The sequence below is a fragment of the Harmonia axyridis genome, chromosome X (genome assembly GCF_914767665.1).
Source record: "Harmonia axyridis chromosome X, icHarAxyr1.1, whole genome shotgun sequence".
Taxonomy (NCBI): Eukaryota; Metazoa; Arthropoda; class Insecta; order Coleoptera; family Coccinellidae; genus Harmonia; species Harmonia axyridis.
In genome coordinates, this window is record NC_059508.1 from 13,676,798 (window position 1) to 13,701,316 (window position 24,519).

At 34.1% G+C, this 24,519-nt stretch overlaps 3 protein-coding genes across 4 annotated transcripts in view; 1 reads left to right on the forward strand and 2 right to left on the reverse strand.

The window, feature by feature from the left end:
* The window catches only part of LOC123686460 (rho GTPase-activating protein 7), an 89,604-nt gene that overhangs the window by 52,789 nt on the left and 12,296 nt on the right, over positions 1-24,519 (reverse strand). For both annotated transcript variants that reach the window (XM_045626613.1, XM_045626612.1), the window contains exon 2: positions 15,353-15,403. The gene's annotated coding sequence lies outside the window, so the exon portion shown is untranslated. The remainder of the gene's footprint in view (positions 1-15,352; positions 15,404-24,519) is intronic.
* On the reverse strand, positions 1,641-3,577 carry LOC123686464. The gene is made up of 3 exons (XM_045626621.1): positions 3,199-3,577; positions 2,766-2,910; positions 1,641-1,789 (listed from the first exon to the last, which is right to left on the reverse strand). Exons 1-3 carry the CDS (start codon positions 3,533-3,535, stop codon positions 1,657-1,659), a joined length of 615 nt encoding a protein of 204 aa, XP_045482577.1. The 5' UTR covers positions 3,536-3,577; the 3' UTR covers positions 1,641-1,656.
* Positions 14,655-24,519, forward strand: part of LOC123686461 (rho GTPase-activating protein 190) — a 34,265-nt gene continuing 24,400 nt past the window's right edge. The window contains exon 1 of the mRNA XM_045626617.1: positions 14,655-14,694. The gene's annotated coding sequence lies outside the window, so the exon portion shown is untranslated. The remainder of the gene's footprint in view (positions 14,695-24,519) is intronic.

A 24,519-nucleotide genomic window follows, 5' to 3' on the forward strand; every position in this document is an offset into this window, starting at 1 on the left:
GGTTTTCCACATTCTACCATTTGTACTTTCCGGTATAGCACTCCCATGAAAGGATGGTCGATGATATAGTCGAAAAATTATTCTATACCGTGAATCGTAATTTTATGAATCATGCCGTTCTCCACTTTGTAATTAATTCTAATAACATACTTTGGAGCAAATTTCCATTATGTCATCACTGCGAATAGTTTCTACGAAAAATCGATACTGATATACGAACTGAATGAAATTTGACTTCTGGGCGTTCCCCACGCTAATGACCATCAATTAAAACACGGTATATTATACACCAAACATCCGATAGATTTTTATACTGCCCATTCCAGAGAACAGACCAGAACCATGTGACCTGACATAGTTTTTTTACCGATTTGGATGTGATAAACAGAGACCGGATTGTATGCAACATAAAAAGCTCGAAATATGCAAGAAAAATGCATTATAATAATCAATGTATACAGGGTGATTCGCCTCCATAACCTACTAGACGTTTATGGAAAACTCGAAAACTAATCATAATTCTGTGCTGAAAATTTGTGTGTTGTGGTTTGAGACAATGATGTTTCTCCCTAAAATATTTTCGGATCTCTACAACTTCCGGTTGAACCGAAAACATACTACTACTTCCTCATTTAAATTGGCACGCCCAGAATATTATTGCATCATTAGATAGCTTTTTTGATGACAATTTCAGCAATATGCTTTACCTTGGGAAAAAACTCAACGGTTCAAAAATTAATGGGATTCTTAGAAAGAAGATGGGGACGAGGACATTTTTTTTAATACTTCTCCAGAAAAAGAGTTTTCTAAAAAAACATATGTCATTTTCGATTCTGCAAATACGAAGTATTATAAGACTGTTTGCGGTTTGGACCAAAAATGTGCAGGGTGTTTATCAGAAGATCATTAACTTGGACAACTCAAATTCATCAAAACTGAAGAACACAGAAAGAAAACAAAAGTCGAAGTTTCGATAACTAAATTTAACATGAATCCTAGCTATTTGGTGTGACATTCTTCAGGGTCTTCGAACACCTTCAACATTTCTGTAAGACCAGGGTATTTGTTGTAAACTTGCAACGCTTGCTGAACCCAAAAGGGTCAGAGATGGTGTCACACCCATGTGGAAAAAGAATGATCTGTGTGCCATATTTGACAGAATGGAAGGAATAGTGGAGCAGGTTTGCCCCAACCAACCTTTTGGACATATAAGTGTTTCAGTGGGAACTACCTAATGCAATGAGAAGAGCTAGATGATCTCTGTGTCTTTTTCAGTAATGGTATCGACATTTTCTGCTCCTTCTAAAGCTGTCTCGACAATCACGATATCTGTAGATGAGGAGAAAGATAAGTGAAGTAGGTATTTTTGTTAGTACAGCCAGAATCGCAAGACAACAAAATCATGAAATGGTTATTTAAGATTATTTTTTGGATTAATGGTTAGATTTGAACTGTTTGGTGTTAGCAAGTTTTGTTCTTCATTCAAGTATGGGTATGGCAAAAACAATAATAATGGAGTTGACACATGAAGATGTTGGAAATGTCGGTGATTTATTCCAGAAATTAAAAGCCTCTTGCAGCTTTGCTGTTCTTGAAAATCATTTCTACATAAAACGGGTTAATAAGATTAATGTAATCAATTAATGTACGATGTATTTATTTGGAAGGAGCAAATTTCATTAGTTCATTATTGCACAAGTCTTCTTCACAACTGTCACATGATTCGACCGAATATCCATAATCTTCTCTCAATTTTTTGCAATAATTGCTCTTGCCACATCTTCTTTCATACAGAGAGGGCCATTGAAAACGAAACAGCGGCTCTGTAAGTCGGCAGAACCGAGTTATATAAAAACGCTCGGACACGTCAACAACATTTTCGAGGGGGACATCGTTCGCGATGAAATTCACCCGAAATACAATCCATCCCTCGGAGCTGTGACCGCCACCCCTAAATTTTTAAATGGCACCATATGGCAAGTGATACCTCATTTGAAAGGTAGTTTTCTTCTTAATATCAAACAACAAAAATAAATTAATTCTAGCGATTCGTTTTTGAGATATAGGATCTTGAAGTTGGGAAATAACTTTTTATTCACTCAATCGTTACCATGAAGAGCACTTGAAATTTCAACAAGTTTTTAGATAGAATGTTTCCTGGAACTATAGGGTGGCCAGCCAGATCTCCAGATTTAACCCCACTCGACTTTTTCCTGTGGAGTCACTTGAAAAACAAAATCTATGCAACCGAACCAGAATCTCTGGAAGATTTACGACGTAGAATTATTGAAGAATGACGTCGAATAACGCCGGGATTGCTACGAAATGTGAGGTCTCATTTTGAACAGAACTTGTACTATTGTATGGAAATGGGTGGTAAACAGTTAGATCATTTAATTCCTTGACAATGATAATTATCTTGTTGTTGCAATGTTAGATCTTATTTTTATTGATTGAGTGAATAAAAAGTTATTTCTCAACTTCAAGTTCCTATATCTCAAAAACGAATCGATAGAATTAATTTATTTTTATTGTTTGATATTAAGAAGGAAACTACCTTTCAAATGAGGTATCACTTGCCATATGGTGCCATTTAAAAATTTAGGGGTGGCGGTCACAGCTCCGAGGGATGGAATGTATTTCGGGTGAATTTCATCGCGAACGATGTCCCCCTCGAAAATGTTGTTGACGTGTCCGAGCGTTTTTATATAACTCGGTTCTGCCGACTTACAGAGCCGCTGTTTCGTTTTCAATGGCCCTCTCTGTATATATCCCTCATACTGGTAGAAACATACGAATATACACAAGTTTCTTCGGGCTCACAATCTTCAATCTCCATTACTCTTAGGCCTTTTCGACACTCACTTTCGACAGTCTCGCTATAACATTTCTTACATGCTTTGTGGGAAGCTGTAAAAAAAATGTGTGTAGGGTATACTCGAATGAGATATTTGAAAAAGAAAACATTACGTTGCTTCTGAACAACCTTTCGTATTGTAACTCTCACTTGTGCAAGATTTTATATTCGCACTAAGTGATGTCTCATTGGACATTGGCTCTTGCTTATTACTGAAGTGTGAAGCACTTTAATTTTTTCAAGATGAAACGGTCAAAGAAGTTTGTTTTTAATAAAAATGGAGACCTTGAGATGAAAAGTCAGATAAATAACTTATGAGGCTGAAATAATGTTTTACTCACAATCTTTACCACCAACGCGTACGTCGTTACATTTTGAGCCTTGACAAACTTTGCAGAATTTGAGGGCTGTATCATGGTTATCAAGTTGTTGTTCGCACCAGTCACTTGGAGCACAACCTCTACGGTAAAATGGTTTTTGTCCCTTATTCAGTATGTATTCCACATAACAGTGATCTTCCCCTGCTATTGTACATGTTGTAGTCTCCTTTTCTGACCCTTTGCGACAATCAGAGTCATAATCTGAGCTGCTGCAGTAGCGACATTCCAAGGAATTGACAGAAAAATATAGCTGATGTAGAGAAGCTACCAACAAGATGAATTTTGCGAACCACTTCATTGTTTGTAATAATTAGCTCTTGCAAACAGTCATGCGGTTTGCGGCGATACAATATTTATATAATTTTGTTAATGGGTTTGATAAAACGAAATTCAAATTATGCTCATTATTAGATAAATTTAATGTATTTTCCGGTGAAAGTGCTGCTCATTATCTATTGTTTGAATTTTTCTGGAAATGAAATGTAGATAAGTACTACCTATAAGTAGCTATCCGAGCTGACAAAAAATATAGCTGATGTGGAGGAGCTACCAAACAAATGAATTCCGCGAAGCACTTCATTGTTTGGAATAACTAGCTCTTCCAACTGTCATGTCATTTGATATGAACCAAATATTTATATCTTTATTATGAAAAATATTTTGTACATTTTGGCTTGATTTTCAAGCTACTTGGCTTGAGTTTGACTTAATTTCAAATCAAGCTCAAGTCAAGTAGTCATTTTTCAATCTCAAATCAAGTCAAGTATTTATTTATCGAGTACTTGAATCATATCAAGCTGTTTGATTTTTAGCAGTTTTATTGTGTAGTGTCACATCAATGAAAAAATGATGAAATGAGAAGGAACCTTTCAAAAAACACTTTGATTTATTGAACTTATTGCATAAAAGAACAGAAAATATCATATTTTTTTACCAAAATCTACCAATAGAATTAATAGAAATGTGAGAAAACTACTAATAAAGTCACACTGGCAAATGCTTCAGTCCCTCGGCGCTCCAGGAATCCCCTTGTTTAATCTAAGCGCGCACGAGATTTCAGAAATATATGCCGTGCGACGCGTGGATATCAAGCTCAAGTAATATCGAGTAGCTTGATATCAAGTCAAGCAATGAATATCTAAAATCAAGTCAACTCAAGGTCAAGTATGTAGCTTTTCAAGAGCTTGATATTCAAGTAAAGTAGTTGGTTAAAATTTCAAGCTAGAAGCTATTTGGCTTGATGAATCCCTACACCTGAAAAAAAAAACTGAATATTCAAAATTAATCATATTTACCCCGCTGTTGCTAAATTCGTTCGATGTTCATGTGTTAAATAATATGTAGAGACAGTATTATCTCATTGAGTTCACATTCAGGTAGAAATTGTCTCTAATCAATCATACATACCAGTAGTTTTTTTAATGTCGCCATGGAGACAAACTGTGCAGTTTGTAGTAACCATTAAATTTGGCTTTGCCTACTTCTATATGTTATTCAAATTCTTGCTTGTTCGCCTCATTTGGTAATGATATATTTCATGAATAATTGATTTAATCGGAATCAACTATTGCTACATGTAAGAATCGAGGCCACTTCGTGAATTTTAATGAAAATATTTTCGGTCTCTTTTTCGAGAATTTTGAATAATTATTACCGGTGATTCTCGAATTATAATATTTGAGAATCGATCAATATCATTTATTACCATGTAGGTGAAATAAATTATTTATTTCGTTGGTGAATAAAAGAAAGGATTGGTTTTATTCAAAAAGGTTTGATTTTGACGTCTGAATCTTACATATCAATCGCCCGATACTCGTATTACAGGCATTCAAAAAAAATATTGATTTGCCAAAAACAAAATCATTAAATATGCAAAAAATTGATTGTTGTAACAGGCTGCTTGAAATATCAATTAGAAGTATGCTTGATGAAACTGTGAACTCTTTTTAATTCCTTCCAAAAAAATCTCCAAGATGGGTTTCGTCATTTTTAAATTTAATATCTAGTTTCAAAAGAATTCAAAGTTTCATCAAGCATACTTCGAATTGATATTTTAAGCAGCCTGTTAGAACAATCAGTAGGTGCTGAGGGTTTACAACGAAATAGAGTTCAACAGAAGGCTATAAAATCCGAAAAATTATCAGATTACATGAAATATTATCACAGAAGGAATAAAAACAGGACCGTATTTCAAAAAAGTCACTCAACACATGAATTCTTTCGTTTGCTTACTCCTTTGAACAAAATTGTGCCATTCAAAGTAAAAATTGATTTCATTAGACTGAGTTATGTATTTTTTCATGCCAGTAATGATATTTCTCTAAAACGTGAAAAAAATATAATTTTCGAATTCTGAAGGAAAAAACTCAATAATCTGAGTACTGTTCTGAAAATACTGAAATTGCATTAATCGTTTTGAAAGGCTGCATTAAGTATAAACCCACAAAATTTGAACAAATCGGAATGCTGATTTCCAAGTTGTGGAGATCAGAAATTATGCCAATTTGCATAAATCACCCTGTATTTCCGAAACTAACAGTTTTAGGATACAAAACAAGTTAATTTTTTGAAAGGCATGGATGACATGCATTCACCACTAAGCTATTGCCAGTCACTCATATTACACCCTGAATATTTTCACATTTTTTCGTGTGAAAATGATCGGCATTGGAATAATGGATACATTTCTAGGCAAAAAAAGTATAATCTGCTAATGGGCTTTCAGTTCAACAGTGACCTTGGTTATGATTTCTTCACAACAATAACAACTCGTGAAAATTCTCCAGAAAGTAACGTCTCACTAAAACGGGAATATTTTTTGTCGATCATTACTTCAAATTAGAAACTCGAGTAATAAAAGTTCAAAGACGAGGAAAAAACCTACTTCCTTTTGGTTACGAAATAGTTTGGAATTCTCATGAAACATAAAAACGTTTTGAATGGGATCTAAATCATCATCGTATGGATCTAATCGATTTGAATTCGACATCTTGGCTGTTTGCGTGTAGGAAATGAGGCAAAAATGCCGCTGTGAATCAAACCTACTTTTCTTCTTGCTGCAAGAAGTAGTATGGCTACGTACAGTCCGCTACGCTCATTTCAATTTCTCCTCTTCAATGGCCATTGTCTTTTTTTGCTGGAATCTCAATTTTCCACAGTGTGTAGATTCAAGCTTCCATAAATGGTGAAAGATTGTGCCACCTAATTGGACATTATATCGAAATCGTGTTGATTCTGTTTCTATAAAATGTCATTCAAGATCGGTGAGCATTTGATGTTTTTCCATGTCATAACTTTCAAAGTCTTCCTCGACAGCCTTTCAATTGTTAGGGATAAACATATGCTAAGGAGGTTTCATTTTGATATGAAAAGAAACGAGTATATTCCAAGAGAAATCATATGGATGTTTATTTCATGAATTATAGGTAAAAATCTGAAATTTTCAACAAAAATTTCGATAATTTCTCGGGGCAGCCATTTCTTCGGAAACGCACTTTAAACCTCACTATGTTCTAGATCAGAACTCGATGTCTGAAAAACGTTTTTAGGGGTCTGTGACAAATATTTTAGGAGATATAACGATTTTCAGATAGAAATTAAATTTTTACTGTTTTTCCCAAATTTCCCAATTTTCCTCGAAACTGTGAAGTCCATGAAAAATCGGTGAGCAGTGTGAGAATTGACGATCTCAAAAGAGCCAAATTCATCAGAACTCAAAATTTTTTTGTCGAAAAATTTTTATAGAATTTTCAATACCATTTGAAAATTTTGAAAAAGGTCATAGTTCCTTCGTGGGAATATTGAACCTTCTTATTGATTGATCCGGTTACGTAGATCACGAAAATGCTCTCCGATGAGCGATAAGTCCATTATTTCATGTGGAAAACTTTGTATTATTGTGTTTCAAGTACAACAGTTTTTGTTAGTTCAAGTATTTATCTGTCTCAAAAGCAATAAATCAAACCGAAACACTAATGATCATCTCAGAAGATTTCAAATAAGATTACCCTGGTCTATGATTACAAAACATCTGAGTGAATCTCAATGGAAAAACTTACCATGGAAGTGCTACTTGTACACTTCGTTGAATTCAAAATAATTTCATGGCTTTTGAGCCTGAGATCTCTTTCTGTAAGAAAACCTCAATGGAATGAAAACGGTAGAATAATTAAAGAGAAAATTACCAAGGTTATCCTTTATTTGAAATGGAAAGGATGATACTAGTTACACAATTTTGATCAGGAGTTACTGGCGATAATGTTGGTTAAAAAATATACTGCTCCTCACATCATAGACCATAAGACTCCATTTGAATTGAGACAACTCGACAAAACAATTATACATCTAGACTCAAACCAACAACATGAATTAATGATTTTTTTCTCATATTTAGCCTGACGATTACAGTCCAATGAGCGAAGCAACCAGTGAAAAAGGAGATCCCATCTGTTTAGTTTGTTACAGGAAGTCAGTAACGCGTTGGTTAACATGTAGTTAAGAGCAAATTAGTGATGACAAATGCATAGAAAGCATTTCGTTACTAACACCACATTATAGTGCTCCGGATTAAGCCATTAAATTTATAATTACGAATGAATTCCTAGCTATGCAGAGGCTGAAAGACATTGTCACCATTATGTGATATAAGAGAATGGTAATGGGCTATTTGACAGGGAAAAATAATTCGAAAAGCTTTAAAAACCCCAAAAATTCATACCCTATACAACTTGAGGCGTTCAAAACAACATTGATTAACCTCAAAGTAAGAATGAATAAAAATAAGCTTTTCAATGAAATATTATCGGTTGTAAGAGAAAAAATCTATAACCTCGTTTCGAACTGCGCAGTCACGTGGTAGTATGCTCTCTTAATATAGTAAAGAGTGTTTTTTTAGAGCAATAGAATTTTAAATTACAATAAAACAACGATGGATTATTCGATTGACATGAATTTTATTTATCCGCAAGATAATCTTGTGGCATTACATTTTAAATATGATTTCTGGCATATGACCGCCACGGCTGGCTCGGATGTAGTCCAATCTGGACGTCCAATTTTCGATGACTTTTTCCAACATTTGTGGCCGTATATCGGCAATAACACGGCGAATTTTGTCTTCCAAATGGTCAAGGGTTTGTGGCTTATCCGCATAGACCAATGACTTTACATAGCCCCACAGAAAGTAGTCTAGCGGTGTTAAACCACAAGATCTTGGAGGCCAATTCACAGATCCAAAACGTGAAATTAGGCGGTCACCAAACGTGTCTTTCAATAAATTGATTGTGGCATGAGCTGTGTGACATGTTGCGCCGTCTTGTTGGAACCACAGCTCCTAGACATCATGGTTGTTCAATTCAGGAATGAAAAAGTTAGTAATCATGGCTCTATACCGATCACCATTCACTGTAACGTTCTGGCCATCATCGTTTTTGAAGAAGTACGGACCAATGATTCCACCAGCCCATAAAGCGCACCAAACATTTAGTTTTTCTGGATGTAACGGTGTTTCGACATACACTTGAGGATTAGCTTCACTCCAAATGCGGCAGTTTTGTTTGTTGACGTAGCCATTCAACCAGAAGTGCGCTTCATCGCTAAACAAAATAAAATGGACGTAGTGCGCGATACGTATTCCGCACAGAACCATTATTTTCGAAATAAAATTGCACTATTTGCAAGCGTTGTTCAGGCTTGAGTCTATTCACGATGAATTGCCAAACCAAACTGAGAATAAATCACTCGACAGCTGTTAATTCGGTCGCCATCTTGAACAGTAGTGCCAACTCAAAGTTATATACCTCGAAAAAAAACACCCTATATTTCCGGAATTAAAAACATAGAAAGTAAAGAACTGGTTTTAAACGTGATCTAAAAATATGTTTTCGAGAAACTGCAAATTAGGGATTCATCAAGCCAATTAGCTTGACATTTTAACCAAACGACTTGACTTGAAAGTCAAACTCGTGAAAAATTACCCATTTGAGCTTGATTTGACTTGATTTTAGATACTTAATGCTTGACTTTATATAAAGCTACTTAAAGCATTCGCCAGTGTGACTTCATTAGTAGTTTTCTCACACTTCTATGAAATCTATTGGTTGATTTTGGTCGTTTCAGAAATATCTTTCCAAACTCGGTCAAAATGACCAAGGATTTTTATCAACGCCAGCTTCAAGCCAAGTAGCTTGAAAATCAAGCCAAGCCGTGAATCCCTACTGCAGATATCCACCATGCTCATGAACTCTATCCATGTGTTTTTCAGGGCTGGAAATATAAATCGTTAGAAAATTTTTCGAGAAATTGTTACTAAATTTTGCGTGACTAGAACGATGTGGCAATTAAAATCATCCATTCGAAGTTCTAACTACCAATGAATGTCGCTACAATTCATTTTAGGAAGTGTACAAATTGAGATAAAATTCGAAAAGTAAGACCATTAATTTTATCCTGTTATGGCAGATGCACACGTGTTTTAATGAAGTTTCATTCTGAAGATGTCTAAGCATTTATTCATAGAGATAACATAATTAATGTTGATCTATCTGCCAGGTAACGAAGACGTCAGGCCATATTCGAGGCAATAAATAAGATATTATTACAATAAAACCGCCAGAAGTCACAAAAGCCCGAGCTGCGCGAAGTAATAATTTATTCGTAAATACGGGACAAATTTGAACATATTTCGAAATGACTGAAGGCTCAAACAATACACGGTGTCGCAACATAGACACGCTTCACGAAAAATGAACGGTTCGACCTTATACAAACTTACCGATTACCGTCAATTCAGCCGTGGGAAAATATGTAACTACTTCTAGAACACGTCTTTTATCACTATCACAATGAGGAAAAGATGCTGCGAATTTTACACTTGGAATTCTCCAAAATTTTTAATTTACTCTACAGAGTCAAAAGTGATCGATCGGTTGATAAGTTTTGGCTAGAAATATGATTCGAATTTTGACGAAATCGGCATTAGCTTAAATTATTGACTCTACAGGTGGTCCGAAAGTGGTGAAACACGATACACCCCGTTTCTTTAAATGGGAATGTCCAATTTTTTTCTCTAATTCTGTGGTTATTCTGTTCATTCTTCCACATCTTGTAGAACAAAATCGTGCGAGAATATATCAGAAACGCACAGTTTTCATGGTTATATTTTATTATTATATGTTGGTACTCCGAACTTTCCGCCACGGCTTTATCTGTCAATTCATCAATTTGCCTCTAAGAAATGAAGTCTGCCAACCAACATTTTTCAATGCAAAAATCACCAAATGATATTTATGAAAATATTTCATTAATTTCAATAAAAATGCAATGAATTAGAGAAAATAATGTATAATACTCGTACAGAAGGCTCATTCTACCACTCGTTCATTCAAAAACTCGCCACTTCGTGGCTCGTTTTTGAATTTTGAACTCGTGGAAGAATATCAATGCCTTCTGCACTTGTATTATAAATAACTAATATCATACTTATAATCTTCATGAAATTCTGATTTCGAAATACCCCACTTGTCGTCATTCATCTGTGATACATTTTGACTAGTGATTCATCAATCCAAGTAGTTGACATTTCAACCAACTATTTGACTCAAAAATCAAGCTCGTGGAAAATTACATACTTGAGATTGACTTGATTGATTTTAGATATTTATTGCTTGACTTGATATTACTTGAGTTTTGATATGCACGCGTCGCACGGCATATATTTCTGCAATCTCGTGCGCTCAGATTCAATAAGGGGATTCCTCGAGCGAGTAGTTTTCTCACATTTCCATGAAATCTATTGGTAGCTTACAGAAATCACTTACCAAATTTCAACACCCTCGATATACGGGACAACGAATTGATTATTAATGTTTCCAGAACGGATACTATCAAATATTTGGGTGTAATAATAGATAGTCATATGAGATGGGACGTTCACACTGAGAACGTTACAAAAACCTTAAGAAGTATGCTGTTTAAATTCAAATATTTGAGTAAATTACTTGACATTCACCAGTTGAGAATCATTTACTTTGCTCTGGTGGAATCTCGTATTCAATATACCATATTGAGCTGGGGAGGGGTTGCTGCTGCTCACTTAAGAAAGTTAGAAACGATACAGAAACGAATTCTGAAAATTATGTATGGAAAAGAACCAACCTTCCCTAGCAATTTACTTTTTTCACTAGCAAAAATATGCGATGTAAGACAAACATTTCTTTATAACATACTTACACATATACACAAAAATTATTTATTTATTGAATAATATTGATCATGAACATTTCACTAGGCAAAAAAAAAGAACATCACGTAAAAACATCTCTGAGTAGCACAAAAATCGGACAACGAAATATATCTTACCTCATTCCAAAAATTTTCAATTTTCTGCCCTCTGAACAAAAAATAAATATAATAAATATAAACTCTTGTTACATGTTGAAAAAAAAATTAAAAAACTACGTGCTTAACTTGAATAGAGATCTAGTTCGATCTCTGATCGACTAACAGACTTTTTTCGATGTTTATGTTGTTATTCTATCGTATGGATCAATATATAAAATGTCAACTTGATTATGTAAATCCACAAATTATTTGAAAATTTTGTTTGTTGTTAGATTTTTTTTCTCGTAGTTGTATCTAAAATAGGTTAAATGTCAAGTATTGTAGATATCATATACATAATATATAAGAAATACTGTAAATTTAACTGTGCAAAACCCACGCGCAACTTTAGTTTTAGTGGAATTTCAATGTTTATTTACATCTCAACTATTCTTTTGTTATCTATGTAAAACATTTTTTTGGTGAATAAACTTATTATTATTATTATTATTATTATTATTATAGATTTTGGTAGTTTCAGAAATATCTTTCGAAACTTGGCCAAAATGGCCAAGGATTTTTTATCAACGCCAGCATTTTCAGCTCCTGTTGAAAGAAAATTTTCCAGAGCTGCTCTTACGGTTACAAAAACCCGCAATAGGTTAGGCGACAAATCTATAAGATGCCTCATGTGTCTTAGATCCTGGATGGAAAATTATGAAATCAAACAAAGCCTGGAGGTTTCTCAATATTGAGAAACTTTATTTTTTTATCTTTTTTCAATTTTATTATGATTTATAATGATTTAATTTATGTTTTTATTTCAAGAAATTTGATATTTTCGGTTCTTTTATACAATAAGTTTAATAAATGAAAGTGTTCTCCACAAGATTCCTTCTCATTTCATTATTTTTCATTATTGATGTGACACTACACAATAAAACTACTAAAAATCAAGTAACTTCATATGATTCAAGTACTTGATAAATAAATACTCGACTTGACTGAAGATTGAAGATCTACTACTTGACTTGAGCTTGACTAGATTTCGAGTCAAGCTCTGCACTGAAAGTTGTATGATTGTTTTAAATAATATTCACTTCGAATTCGAAAATTAGATCATATAATTCCCGAAAAATTCGATTCATCTTTGGCATTTTGTAGAACTTCAATGTTATCAGAATGAAACTAAATAACTGACAGCTGTTTGTAGTTGTACGACTGATGGTAAGTGCTGAATGTAGTATAGCGCAAAAACATATCCCTGAAGGCTTATTTACATTCCCGCTGCAACTTCTAACCGTATGAATTCCATTGAGAAACAACTTTTTACGTTGTTATTAAGGATCACCTTCGAAGATAAGGAGCATGAATGAAACCATGTATCTCTGAAATCGTAACGAAATGGAGGAAAATCAATATTTACATATCTATCACAACAATGATCTTTTCAATCTCGTTCACACTAGATTTGTACCAGATCCAGGATATATTTCCGTGTTTTCGATGATTGAATCAAATTTTTACCGTTCTGGTCATTGCCAATATGATTTCTTGAAAATTCATGATTCAGTTTCCTATGATTAACATGCTACAAATATTGCACAATATTGTATTATTTCTACAGAATAAAATATACTCTTTAGTTTATTAGGCCAATTGAAAAGTCCCCGGTCTGATGCACAGATGGCGGTGCTAGTAATAAATCCATAAGATTTTTAGTTAGTACCAACCTTCAAACGATACGTGTCAAAATTTGACAGCAGTCCGACCAATAGTTTGGGAGATATTGCGTTGTGACTGTAGCTACTTTTGTTACGTGAAAAAGGTGGAGAGAAAAGAATTTCGTGTGCTGATAAAATATTGCGTTTTGCTGGAAAAAAATAACGGTTGAAGCAAAATCTTGGCTTGATGAAGAGTTTCCGGGGTCTGCACTAAGTAAGTCGACCATCATTGATTGGTATGCTGAGTTTGAATGTGGTGAAATGAGCACCGAACACGGCGATCGCAGTGGACGCCAAAAAGAGGCTGTCACCGACGAAAAAATCGAAAAAGCTAACAAAATAATTTTGAATGACCATAAAGTGAAGTTTATTGAGATAGCAGACATTGTGAAGATATCATCTGAACGTTTACATCATATCATTCACGAATATTTGTACATAAGAAAGATGTGTGTAAAATGGGTGCCGCGCGAGCTCACAATCGATCAAAATAAACAACGTGTTAATGATCCTGAGCAGTGTTAGAAGCTGTTTAAATGCAATAAACCTGAATTTTTGTATCGATATGTGACAATGGATGAAACATGGCTCCATCATTCAACTCCAGAGTTCAATCGACAGTCATCAGCTGAGTAGACTGGACACGATGAACCGAATCCTAAGCGAGGGAAAACACAATAGTCAGCTGGCAAGGTTATGGCATCAGTATTCGGGGGTGTGCAAGGTATATTATTCATTGATTACCTCCAAAAGGGTCAGACCATCAACAGCGATTATTATATAGCGTTATTGGATAGTTTAAAGGATGAAGTCGTTAAAAAAAGTCCCATTTGAAGAAAAAAAGGTGCTGTTTCATCAAGACAATGCGCCATGCCATAAATCAAAGAAAACAATGGCAAAATTGCATGAATTGGGCTTCGAATTGATTTTTCATCCACCGTTTTCGCCAGATCTGGCCCCTAGCGACTTTTTTCTGTTGTCAGACTGCAAAAGAATGAACGCTGGAAAGAAATTTAGCGCGAATGAAGAAGTAATCGCCGAAACTGAGGCCTATTTTGAAGCGAAAGACAAATCGTACTACAAAAATGGTATCGAAAAGTTGGAAGATCGCTATAATCGCTGTATCTCCTTCGAAGGCAACTATGTTGAATAATAAAATCGAATTTTGCCAATAATATGTGATTTACTTATGGTAGACCGTGGACTTTTCAATTGGCCTGTTAGGCAAATTTTGCAGTTAGTGGAGGCGTACCTTCTAGGTGCTTTTCATCCGCAGTTTCGTTCTATTTTAAGAAAAAGCGAGCAAAGTTACATGTGAACGATTTGCTTAGAATGCCGTTGTCAGTAGTGGTTTTATTGTTCTCAGAACCAGAGAAGAACCTAAGGCGTTCCTTCAAATCTCAATCAACATGTAAGTTTGTCTTTTCTACTTTCTTTCACTCCCTTGGGTGATGTCTTCGTGTAATTGAAGCAATTTTTCGGAATGAACATGCGAGTTGTAATGATACTTTAATAATCGATAATATTTTCACCTAGACGCAACATGTATTTTATTCTCGATTAACTAACTACACGTTGCAACTGTGAATGTATTAACGTGTTATCTTTAATCAATCCTCACCAATTTTGATTATCAGTGAGTAAAGTTCCGTGTTATTTGATATCTTAACGATTACATCGATCAATATAGTGAACAACAGGAATTTAAAATTTAGTTCCTACACGATTAAGATTTTTGTGCATAGGATCTAACAGAAAGCGAAGAAAGAACTACATTCATATCGATCCTCAATAGTTTTAAAATTAGTAATCCAACCATTTTAAGTAATTAAAATAATTCAACGCTGAATATTATGAATTTCAAGATATCTGTCAGAGAAATGATTATCAAATTATCTTTAATAGCTCTGATTTTCACTGTGGGTGTTGATTCTTCTCTTTATTTGAACTGATCATAACTCTTCATTGAGTTTTTATCGTATACCTTCATCCTGTTTTTTTTTACCTAGTTTTTATATCGGAATTTCACTGCACTCAGGTTTTTTTTTTAATAGATGATGAACACTTACCACTTCAGGGAAAATCATCAGCTTTGCAGATAACATTCGTCATCCATTCGCCTGTAAATAAAAACAATTATCAACTAGTATCGGAAATGCTTCCTCAATAATTACAATTTGAAAAATTACCATATACACTGCGATAATACATGAATTATATTAGCCGATAAGAAGAAAGTGTAATGGAAAATTATTGTTTCATGTTGCAAAATGTACCCACTTTTTGAGATAATTTTGATTTATAACTTCAGTTTTGAATAGAGTTGCACAAGTTTGACTTGGTTTTAAGTCAAACTCAAGTCGATTTTTCTGACAAATAATTCAAGACTAATCAAATTGGACAATGGGTACAGGTTTGAAAATTCAAACTGCTTGTCAGGCTAGTTTGAAAGAGTTTAAAGAATAATTTATTTAATAAATATACCTTGTATGGTTAAAATATTTATGTTAAATATAGTAAGTAGGTATAACGAACACCTACATTAAATAAAAAGAAAATACATTATTTCAAACTTTTTGTTCAGATTTTTCCCGATATTATTTCCGATAATGAATCAAATTCTGCCCAATCATACCAGACCATTGCATAAGTCAAATCGCAAATATTCGAGTAAGAATAATCTACGTTGGCCAAAAAAAAGTATGGGGCAGGTGCATATCAATTAGCATGGCTAAAAGAAAATCCGTTAATCCTTTCCCACGAAGATGGCTCTTTCTCTCAGTTATTAAGTGCAATAAAGCCATAGTTCGATTCAATAACTGCAATAATAATTGTCATAATGAGAGAGTAGTTGAGAAACAATTGGTTCGAACATACTACAATTACGTTGCTGGTAGTTTTACATCGTAGGCGGTTGAAAGAGGAAGTTCTGTAGGTTCATCATCTTTCATGATGAACGTGAACAAGCCATACAAACCCTCCATTTTTGGGTACTTAAATCTGAAGAAAGTTTAGCACTGAGTTGAAAAAATCTCGTTCCAAGAAATTTTTTATACGGATTTTTTCAACTCGGGTAGATGTGTTGAAAAGTCCCCGGTCTGATGCACAGATGGCGGTGCTAGTATTAAATCCATATGATTTTTAGTTAATACCAACCTTCAAACGATACTTGTCAAAATTTGACAGCAGTCCGACCATTAGTTTGTGAGATATTGCGTTGTGAGTGAAGCTACTTTTGTTATTTGAGAAAAGATGAAAAAAAAGAATTTCGTGTGCTGATAAAATATTGCTTTTTGAAGGGAAAAAATACAGTTGACGCAAAATCTTGGCTTGATGAATTTTGCCAAAAGAATGTGTTTTACTATGGTAGACTGGGAACTCTTCAATTGGCCTGTTAGTTGATCTATTGCTGAATCGACAAGTAAAAATATTGTGGAGTTATGCGAAGAATAAATATCGTAGTGACATCTGTAGGCCATTTCTGGCTTATTCATTTGTGAAACAGCAGAATGAATTGTTGCGATTTTAGAAGTAACTGTAACAACGAAGCTGACAATAGATCATAATGGATACAGAATTGTATTGTAAATCCTGTAATTAGTGTCGCCCCTAGCACGTTTTACACAATTTGTTTGTAACAACCCGGCCATTTATTAATTTTGTAATGATTTCTTCAGTAATAAATTCTTTTCATTGCATAAATTTCGAAACACGAACGACTACTCATTAATGTTAGATGGGCAGCCAACAACTTGACATGTTTTACGATATGCCTAGAGCAACAGACATTCTTGAGATCGGGAAATGCGTACTTTACTCGAACATAATCCTTTTTGGTTTATTATTTGGAATTGTTCGAAGAGAAAAAAAAATTGAAGGAAATATCTTTGAAAATATCGCAGATATTATCGTCATCACAGCTCGATTAATCTAAAGTATTCTAAAGGCATACGCTTAGACCAACAACCAATGGTAATAGATATAACAGGCCAATTGAAGAGTCCCCGGTCTACCAAAGTAAAACAAATGATTTTGGCAAAATTCGATTTTATTATTCAACAAAGTTGCCTTCGAGGGCGATTCAGCGATCTTCCAACTTTTCGATACCATTTTTGTTGGTATTTGTCTTTCGCTTCAAAATAGGCCTCATTTTCGGCGATTACTTCTTCATTGGCGCTAAATTTCTTTCCAGCGAGCATTCTTTTGAGGTCTGAGAACAGGAAAATGTCGCTGGGGGTCAGATCTGGCGAATACGGTGGATCAGAAGCAATTCGAAGCCCAATACATGCAATTTTACCATTGTTTTGTGACACCGCGCATTGTCTTGATGAAACAGCACTTTCTTTCCTTCAAACGGGGCCGTTTTTTAACGATTTCATCCTTCAAACGATCCAATGAAGCTATATAAAAATCGCTGTTGACGGTCTGGCCCTTTTGGAGGTAATCAATGAATATTATACCTTGAGCATCCCAGAATACTGATGCCAAAACCTTGCCAGCTGACTGTTGTGTTTTTCCTCGCTTTGGATTCGGTTCATCGTGTGCAGTCCACTCAGCTGACTGTCGATTGGACTGCGGAGTGAAATGATGGTGCCATGTTTCATCCATTGTCACATATCGACGCAAAAATTCAGGTTTATTGCACTAAACCAGCTTCAGACCGGCGACTTTTCAATGTGCCTAATATCTTTTTGAATCAACACTATGACTTTTTCTTCTATTTTCAACCATTGTAAGGTAAAATTTGCGTGTTTTTAGTTAACATAACGTTCATTTATTTGAGGCTACCCAAGGTTTCTCTTCATCCAATTACAACAAAAAAAATGATAAGAGCATAGACGTAATATCAAATAACAACAATCAAATAGCAGTTTTCTGATGGATCGCACCTATAATTTTCAAACTGACATGCTATAAAATTATAGAATTGCGTGATGTTTTGCATGAACATTCGTTTTCACTATTTTGCAACTGATTCATAAATTTCAGTTTGAAAAAATGGCTACTTTTTTCAATTTCGAACCCTGAAATTTTCAAGTTTTCAGCCAAATCTGTTATTCTAAATTATTGATCTAATTATTTTCCTATTTGAAAAAAATTCAACTTTATGGTTAGCTGTCGGCCAAATCATATTTCTTCTCATATACCTATATAAAAAGTTATCGATTATCGATAGAACATGTTATTTACTTGAAGATTTTGGAGAAAAATAACGGTTTTCATACCTATAATTACATTTTTCGGTTGAAATCGACCCTATACACGAGACCCAGTGGTATTACTGATAATATCGAACGTTTTCCCGAGAATTCACAGATTTTTGCTGATCCAGGAGTTAACTACCTCACAACATAACGTAACTTAAAACCGACAACCTTGATAAGGCAGGTCAAACTTAAAAATAACTATTATTCAACATTATCATTTTTATTATACCTTTAAAGCATCATCAATATCGTGGATGTCTAGAAATCTGCTGACGGAATTCATTAATGAACGTTTCCAGGCAACAAAATCAATTTCGAGATACTCTCGTCCATACAAAAACTGTAATTATCATGTTCATTCCGAAAATCACTATGTGGGTACCATCACGTATGAAAACTGACCTGAAATTGTGGAAAACGAGACAGCTCATTTGGTTATTTCGAATTGTTGATGGTCTTTTCATTTGGAATCGATTTCGCAGAAAACTACACAGGTAATTTCTATGACTTTATCGATTCACACATTCTGAGAAAACGCTATTATACAGAGAGGTCCACATAGAGCAGTTAAGCCGGATATTTCCATAAGTTCATCCTGAAAGCGCCTTAGAGGTCGTATTTTTTCAGCATTTTAATCAATAAAGCTTTTTCAAAAAGGATGATACAATTCGAAATGGTTGTAACGTCGAAATTGAGTTTTACTTTTTGATATTCCCTATGTAATTTCTGTTCATTTCATCATGAAAAAAATACACATTTCAACGTTTAGAAATAAATTGTCAAATAATTTTACCTAAATCGATGCTCATTTACGAATACCTACTGAGAGAAATTCATTGAGAATTTGTCGTATTTTACTTGTAATTTTCACTTTCAAATTTGTCAACAATACGACGAACAGTTAGTCTATGAACAGCATAATATTGTCCAAGAATTGTTCTTGAATTTCTCTCAGTAATCACAAATTAGCACAGATTTTGATAAAATAATTTCTGAACGTTGTTGAAGCGACTATATTTCCATGATTAAATGGTTTCCCATTATAACTATTTCAAACTGTATAATTCCTATCGGAAAACCTAAAAAATTATGTCTAGATTGCTAAGCTTGGGAGTGTTGCCAAAATTTGCCCCCTCCAAAAAATTGACCTGCCTCAGTGTTTTGCGAAAAAAACTTACTGGAATCCTTTGTTGGACTGTGTTATGTTTATTACTCGGATATTGTTGAATGAAATGCTGTTGGAAAAAAATTTAATACTATATTCGAAGTCGAAGAAAACCAGAATTCTACAACAAAGAACACTAGGATCTTTCCTACTTGTAGCTGTGATATTTCGTGTGGCTGAAATAATTGGATACCTAGATAATTACTAGGATATATAGAACGCTATAGAAATGGACCCGTTATTTCAAGTGGATTTCAACATTGAATTCACACCATTTCCTGAAAGCTAAATAATATGTTTCAGATAAATATCATATAAAAATGTGAAAGTTAATCGTTGAATGTCTCTGAAAATTTGTATATGGAAACAAAGAAATGTCTCTACAAATACATTATATCCTAGTTAAAAATAGAACTTTTTTTCAGAGCATTTCTCATGAAATCGATTGAATTACATAACGAATTGAAATTGTTCAACCCCTGTTTAGAAATGTTGAACCAATTCCAACGCGATAATAAATTGTTGTTCATGTTCATAGAGTTTACACATATCATTACGAATGTAGTGTAGTGAAAACAACTGCAAGTTCATAATTAATTGAATTAATTTAGCAATTCAACTGCTATAAAAATGAGACGATAACTTTATTTCTCCATCAATAAACATTTCCATTAAAAAGAACTGTCAGTGGCGTTTCCACAATATTCCAATTATTTTTGAACAAGGGTTTTCCATTAGAAATAATATATTTTTTTCGAATTGCGCACTTGAATATTCATTGAGAAAATCCGGAAATATTGGCTATTAAAGCTTTCGAGTAAATATAGTGGGAATTTGTGTATTTATTTCGCATCTATTATGCTCATTCCGTTGGTTTTGGAGCCATTTGTACTCTCCAAATAAGGTTTGAAGAGATGGCGGACATTCTTAGTGTTTTCAAGGGCACAACTTTCCAACGGTTTTGCTCAATAACGCCATATGTTTTCTTCCTTATTTGGGACAGCGATTCTTTTCCGTTGTCAATATGAATCATCGGAACCCATCAATAAGAAATGACGATCATAATATGTATTGACCAGTCGTAGGAGGCTTGAAAACTGAAGATTGATTGGTTTTTACTGATGCCAATCTACCGTATTCAGAGCTTGTCTTCTCATCGCTATTTGAATTCGTATGTACTGTAATTATCGAGCCGAAATACGAATCCAACAGACAAGTATAATATTTTGTCGAATTTTGCATTGAATGAGGTTTCTACGTAGCGTTAAATAAGGAAAGAGGATATAAATTCAAGGCTCAACAACGCTACGACAGGATACCTTATACATTATCCAATGGCTGGTTTGAATTAAAAAAAAAACAAAGTTGTAACCACTCCAAGTTTGTCAGAAAGAATTTCACATCAGTGCAGATTCCGTAGATCTTTTTTTATGTTCGAATTCGACCAATCATTCGTTACCTTCTTGTTGTAAAAGGATTACCATGTCATCAGAGGAGGACGAGATAGCCCTAGAATGTAATTCTAGATCTTTTAGATTTTACCGAATATACATGCACGCTTATTTCAGAGAACAGTGCGTTTCCCCAAATTTTGCAATTTTCCAATTTTAAGCCATGTGACGAAATGATCTGTTAAGTGATCGAGAGCTCAAAATGCATTGACCTGAAGTCAATTCAACTAATTTCTTTCACGAAAATACAATTAATCACGCCCAAGAAAACATAGAATTACGTGATTCTTCAAATTTTTTTTTTATTTGTTACAGGAATTTTTATGGTTTACATTCAAAGGAACAATGCCTGTTTTTCAATTAATTCTCTCGAAAATCGAACCAAAAAATGTGCCATTCATTTTTTTCTAGCTCAACTAATTTGGGGCACCCGGTACGTTGAATTTCATTTTCAAGGCGAATAAATTACACATCCGCAAGGTCGTAGTCAATAAAGTTAGATTATTAAATGAAAAAAAGACAACATATATGTTTGCCATCTTTTATTTATGTTGTAAAATGTAATTGCAGGGTGTCTGTATTCAGTTGTTACGTACAACAAGTGAGGTATCTCATTTTTATTGCTCAATAAACGTTGAATATTCGAAAGGAATATGGTACCTCTTAGTATTTCTCTCACCATTACAACCAATGCATTCTAGCATTCCGTTTGTGATTATAGGAGGTCAAAAGCTTGGAGAATACATTTGCTCACTCAATTATTGTCAATTAGAAACTTAGTTTTTGAGGAAAAAAATTGAATACTGATTAACGTTCAGAGAAATCAGAAAGAATCAAGTTGTGATTGCAAATTCAAATAGAGTTGTCCAATATGAATGATACAATTAAAAATGCTTATATTGGCGACACTATACTTTTCTGAAAAAAGGCAATTACGCAACCATGAATGAACGATCCTTATAAAGTGAAAAATCAATCTTCAAACTTGATTTATAAAATTTTAGTCGATCTTCAGTAATTGTTCCTAAGAAGATACGTTATGTCGTCCCATAGATATATTTAGCTTTTGCTTGGGTCTATGGCATCAGTTTTGTTGGTCCTGGAGTTCAATAATAGTTGGGGAGTCATGTTACAAGCTCAATGTGTTTATTGCCTTGTTACTTCAGTACTTTTCTCCAAGTGATGTATCAGACCCCACTTGGGTATCTGTTTTTTGTATTCCTCTTCAAGTTAATGCCCTATCATTCGGAGAGAAATGATTAGATAGTGAATATAATCTTCTAAAAATAAGAGTGCAAGCGAAATAACCACTTACATATTTCATTGTCGACATTTGCAGCAAAACACAAAATGTATAAGAACGAAAATTCAAATGAAATACGTGTTTAACTTAAATTGACATCATTGTAATTTCGTCAATCCATCACGTGATAAAAGATATGAATTACTCGAGTTCTGACATTCATGATATTTTTCCTCAAATTAATGTACCTATATCATTCTTAAAATTTTATTACAGAGTGATTCACAGGGATGGCCTATTAGACGTTTATGGAAAACTAATCATAATTTTGAGCTAAAAATTTGCATATTGGGATTTGAGATGATTATCTTTCTCCCTAAAATATTTTCAGATCTCTACAACTTCCGGTTATACCGGAAACAGACTACTATTTCCTTATTTCAAATGGCACACCCAGTATATTATTGCATCATTAGGTAGTTTTTTGGACGACAATTTCGGTAATATGCCATACCTTGGGTATAAACTCAACGATTCATTTTTTTCGAAAACTTTTTTTTTTCGATTCTGCAAATACGTGGTATGATAAGACTGTTGGCGGTTTGAAACAAAAATGTACAGGGTGTTCATAAGAAGATCATAAACTTGGACAACTTAAATTCATCATATTTTTCTGTCAATGAACCTATTGAACTTCCTATGTATGTATAAAATGAAAAAAGAATTAATATCAGAGTAAATGACGATATTTGGACTTGTGAGAAGAACTGCTTGAGTAATAAATTTTTTGATTAAGCATTCGTCGAGTGATATTTAATCGCAATCATAGATCGAAGTAACGATTTTGAAGAAATTGAACCTCGCAATTTTTACCAATCATCAACAGTTACATATTTCTGAGAAATGATGAATTCATGAAAGGTTTCCTTTGTGGAATGGCTATCATTGGGAATACTCGTATTTTATACGAGTCAGCGCTATTGAAAATTGCTGTCACACTTCCAAAGGAAGTAAGACTGCTTGGCTCCTGCGTTATAAAACTATATGTCATTGAGAAATTAACAGACACACAGGTGCTGAGAATTATGAGAGAGATATACAACATAGCAGGTATGCATTTGACCGTCTCGAATTGTAAAGGATCAATTTTTCAATAAAAAGGATTAGAATATTCTGAGGGATTAGTCTCCTACGTTTATTCAAATGGGGTTATAATCATATTCTGACGGCCTATCAAGTCAGGTCGACTTTCAGAATGACTCGAACTTTTTGTAGAACAAAACGTAAAAAAATCATAAAAGCCCTGACTTCGAGTTGGGAGCTCTTGAAGTCTTGTGAATTTTTCACGAAACTTCAAATAACTTTGATAGAAAACAATGACTCAATAAAGAAATTATCGTGTACAAGATGATTGGACGGACAGACAGAATTGATTATGACCTCGAATTATTAACCAGCGAGTACCCAATTAGTCATATCACAATGTATCTCATTTGCACCATCACAAAAATGGAAAATCCAAGCAGAATATGAAAAAATGAGAAACACTAATGTAATCATTTTCATGCGCCTATTTTTTTTTATTTTTCATTTTGTATTTTATTTTACCAAATTTGGTATAGTAGTAGTATTGGATCTTGGAGAGCACATAACTGTATAAAGGTATATTGGTGCAATTGGCGCATGCTTTAAAAATTCTTGAATTCCCGTCAGTGCTGTTATTATTTCTCTAATCTTCATCTCAGAATTTTTGTATTCCTGATACGTCTGCCCACAAGAAAAATTCCGTTCTTCATAATATTCCCATTTTTCGGGACAAAATCTTGGACTATTAACGTGGGATAGAAGACATTTCTTATTTCAAGAGAGGCTTAGGTTACACGATGATCTCTAAATGTGATCTCCAGATGTGGATAGTGCGTATCCACGTTACTTGAATTCTTTCTTTGGCAGAGAAACCAAAAGCCGACAAAGAAAGCAAACTGTTTTCTTTTGTGACGACATTCACGAGTTCTTTTCCGTATTTATCACATGAAAGTGCTTCGCCCCATGAGAAAATACTCAGAATAGTTCATATTGCAGAGAAATCATTGAAAAGTTAGTTACTCGTTTCAAAAAAAAATCAATTCTTGTATTCGAAATTTCCACTCATTTACATGGATTTTCTCCT